The following is a 4244-nucleotide window of genomic DNA, read 5'->3' on the forward strand; positions in this document are numbered from 1 at the left end:
TGTTATGTGGGAAAAAGAAAGCAATGAAAGCCATGATTGCTCGCTTGTTTTCCCACACAAAATCCCTGCTTTTTATGGTGCAATAATTTGTTTAATAATTCCTGCTTCCCTTTTTGTGGGTCACGTGTGTTTTGTCAACCCGGGCCTGCCTTGTCGGTCAAACCCGGATCCGAATTACAAACTGGGACCCACACTCGACCTCCTTCTTTCTTTTTTCTCTCTAAAATACCCCTGGTTTCTCTTCTCTATAAAATCCATAACCGGCCCCTCATTTGGAATTCCATCTTTTCTTTTTTTGGGGCTTCTGTTTATCTTTGTGCTTTCAGTTTTCTTTTTCTTTGGAGTTGAAGAAGAAGAAGAAGAAGATGGAGTTAGGGTTGAGTTTAAGACTTGGTGCGGCGGCGGTGATGGTGGAGGATACGGAGGAGTGTTCTGGTGATCCGCCGGTGCAGCTTGATCTCCTTCCTAGAGAACCTGTTCATCGTCTTCAGTGTTCTTCTTCTTCGCTTGCCCTTTGTTGGCATCCTGATAATGGTTAGGGTTTCTCTGTTTTCTTTTTTATTATTATTATTATTATTATTGGAAAAAAAAAAAGAAAGAGGGAATTGCAATTAACCCCTCGTGATTTGTTTAAAATACAGTGAGAAACATCGAGGCATCTACTAGAGGTTTTGACGTGAACTGCATGCCATCAACGGAGACTGATAACGAGGCGGCGCCGCCACCACCGTCCCCTAACAATAGTTCTGGCTCCCCTCTCCCTCTTGACCGCGCCTGGTCCCGTGCTAGTGATGAAGATGAGAATAATCTCTCCAGGAAAAAACTTAGACTCTCCAAAGATCAATCCGCCTTCCTTGAAGAAAGCTTCAAAGAACACAACACTCTCAACCCTGTATGCTGATTTCTTCATCTCCTTTCCAAATCCAAATCAACAAAACTATGCTCAAAATCTCATCTTTCTTCTTTCTTCTTTCTTGTCAGAAACAAAAGCTAGCTCTTGCCAAACAATTGAATCTCAGACCAAGACAAGTTGAGGTCTGGTTTCAGAACAGAAGAGCAAGGTATCATCTTTTTTTTTGTTCTAATACTGTCAATCAAATCAACTCAAAAACATGATTTTTATTCTGTTTAACTTTGTATATATAACTTTGTGATTCAGAACAAAGCTTAAGCAAACGGAAGTGGACTGTGAGTACTTGAAACGTTGCTGTGAAACTTTGACTGAAGAGAACCGGAGACTGCACAAGGAGCTCACCGAGCTGCGAGCGCTCAAGGCCACAGCGGCGCATCCTCTGCTCTCGCACCTCCCGGCGACCACGCTCTCGATGTGCCCGTCTTGTGAGCGCGTGTCGTCGTCTTCGTCGAGCGCGGCCGCCGGGAAGCCTGGTACTACGGCGGCGCCGTTCTCTTCGGCTTTCCTCTCTAGGCCTCGGTTTTTCCCTTTTGCTCCTCATCCTTCTGCTGCTTCCTAAGGTTTCCCCTCTCTTGAGGACTTTTTTTGTAAATATTTCCCTTTTCTAGGGAGTTTATCTTATTTATTTTTGGGGGGTTTTCTTGGTTTTCCCAATGGAGGGGGTGAGTTGTAATTTTTTGGTTTCTTTTTTAGTGAAAAAACAAAAAAGTATTACAGCCTTGTAAGAGGACTTGTTGTTTTGAGGGTGGTAACAGTAATATGATAACTTCTTGAGGACTTATTTGATTTGTTGTTTTATTTTTTGTTTCCCTTTAATGGCCTGTTGGATTGATGCATATAATTCCCGACAATTGGAAGGGGTGAAACGACAAATATTATTCCCCTCATATTATTTATTTTGCGTGTCTTTGGTTTCTTTGTAAAAAAGGGAAGAAAAAAAAAAAAACTTCTTTGGAGTAAAAAGTAATATGGTAACTTCTTGTGTAGTAGTTTAATTAGTTGCTTGTTTATGGTTTTCTGTCCAGTTAGAAATACTGGACTTATAATTCCTGACAATCTGAGGTTTAAGCCACAAATATGTTTTTTTTTTTTTTAACGAGGATCCATCTGTAAATATCTTCCTTTTTATGCACTTATTAACCTTAAAAAATACAGTGGATTTCAAAAATTATTAAAATTAAAAAAATAAGTATTACAAGGGATAAGAAGTAATGAGGGTTGAGGACTTGTTTGATTGATTGTTTTTAGTTTAGTTTTTCTTTGTCTGGTTGGAGAGAGTTGCAGATAATTCCTGACAATTGTAGGGGTGTAAACGACAAAATGGTGGCTTGGGAAGAATGTGAAGGGTTTGTTCATGTTAGAGAGAAGGACACTTGTTTGAATAAGGCTGCATTTTGCATGTCACTCTGTTGCTTTTATTTAAGTCTTTGTGATTGTTATAGTCCTGAATTGACTAGTCAATGTGGTCAATCCCAATTACTCTTTCATTAATTAATGTTTTTAATGATCAAAACCCAGGATGTTTAAACTTGTCAATACTAGAAATTCATGTAATTAAAGTCAAGGATGAGAAAAATAACGTCCATAATTGAGAGTTTCAACATTGGGGTGCATTCTCATTAATTTGAGTAGTGGAAAAAACATGGTTGTTAAATTTTGACTACTTTACTCTTTTTAAAATATATATATATATATATATATATATATATATATATATATATATATATATATATTTATTTTTATGTGGATAAGTGAAAATAAACATTTTATTTAGATTTCAGTCATGTATAGAAATCAAATACTTTAATCATTTAGCTATTATAACAATCTAGTTATCTTTTATATGAGTCAAATATTTTAACCGTTCGGTTATTGCAATGGTAACTAGCAATATATATATTAATAAATAGGACAAACAGATATACAATCAGAGACACACGCAAACAAAGTAATGATGGTCCATCTATAAACCTCATCTAACCGATATAGAGATTGGATTGTAAACTTACATCTACAGCCAAAGGCATGTGATACCATTGTATTCATCATATTTTAAATTTGAACAATGAATGTCTACACCAACTAAATTTTTTATAGTGGGGCCGCTAAACTAGAGGCCCTAGTTAGCAATAGATTTTTGAACATATAACCGTATTATTATTATTTTTTATTTTTTTTGGTAAATATGAGTAAATAAATAGAATCAAAAGTACATCAATTTTTGTGATCTCTTGTGTGGGATATGGTCAAAGGTGAGAATGAGAAAGGAAGGAGTCATGGAAGGGTGTCAATAAGAGTGGAACCCTCTGAAATATCATCACAAGATTGTCCATCATTTCTCCTCTCATTACTTTTGAAAACTCATTTTCCTTCACCTTCTTGCAATTATTATCACTTGTTCTATTTCATAATTTGTGACCTTTGATTATGACTATGAAAAAAGCCATTATTTTCTTCATAACCCGGTGGACCCGGCACCCGGTCTCATCATCGTTTCACATATCCGGTTCCAAGTTAAATTTTATTTATATATTTTATAAAAATAAACAATTCTTAATATATCATGTACACATAAAATTTATATATATATATATATATATATATATTGTCAAAAATCTATGTTGACAACCAAGGTGCGTGAGACTCATTCTTGACATAACTTCGGTTCTAATATTAATTTTTGAGATAAAATTATGTTTGATTTTTTTTTAAATAACAACATCCCTTTAAAATAAATTTTAAAATAACAAAGAATAACTCTAATTAAATTGCCTGATAAGAAAAAAGTTTAACATAAAATTATAATTTAAACAAAAAAATATAATATTTTTAATACAGTCTGAAATCATATATAATAGAATCAAGTCTAAATCTTTGCTACGTGTCAACAACCCTTTTTCCAGTCAGTTATTATTTTTTCATGGGTAAACTTTACCAACAATTACATCTTCAACCTATTTTAATATTAATTTCATAGAAGTACAGAATATATATATATATTGAGTTGTTAGACAATTTATATATATAGACAAATTTATCTCTTATCTTGTAAATATAATAAATTTAAAATGGACGAGTTTCCTCATACGACACATTAGAAAAGAATATATTCTATATCTTTGCTTAATAGAGTTATAAGGCTTATCTAAGCAATCAGGATTGTATTACAGGGTGACACTAGTGCTAGAGATCAGATTCCATCTCTAAACCTAACACTTCTTATATTATTATTAATTAGTAACATATTCCAAGTAGAACATACTTAAACAAAAGTATATTCTATCATAGAATCCAATCACTGAAACCCTTATTCCCACAACCACAAACCAGA

The 4244-nt window shown here is 34.1% G+C and overlaps 1 protein-coding gene across 1 annotated transcript; it reads left to right on the top strand.

The window, feature by feature from the left end:
• Window positions 1-296: 296 nt before the first annotated feature.
• On the top strand, window positions 297-1694 carry LOC120281845 (homeobox-leucine zipper protein HOX11-like). Its single transcript, XM_039288538.1, has 4 exons — window positions 297-534; window positions 642-892; window positions 982-1061; window positions 1160-1694. Exons 1-4 carry the CDS (start codon window positions 366-368, stop codon window positions 1470-1472), a joined length of 813 nt encoding a protein of 270 aa, XP_039144472.1. The 5' UTR covers window positions 297-365; the 3' UTR covers window positions 1473-1694.
• Window positions 1695-4244: the final 2550 nt, after the last annotated feature.

The sequence above is a fragment of the Dioscorea cayenensis genome, chromosome 18, assembly GCF_009730915.1.
Source record: "Dioscorea cayenensis subsp. rotundata cultivar TDr96_F1 chromosome 18, TDr96_F1_v2_PseudoChromosome.rev07_lg8_w22 25.fasta, whole genome shotgun sequence".
Lineage (NCBI taxonomy): Eukaryota > Viridiplantae > Streptophyta > Magnoliopsida > Dioscoreales > Dioscoreaceae > Dioscorea > Dioscorea cayenensis.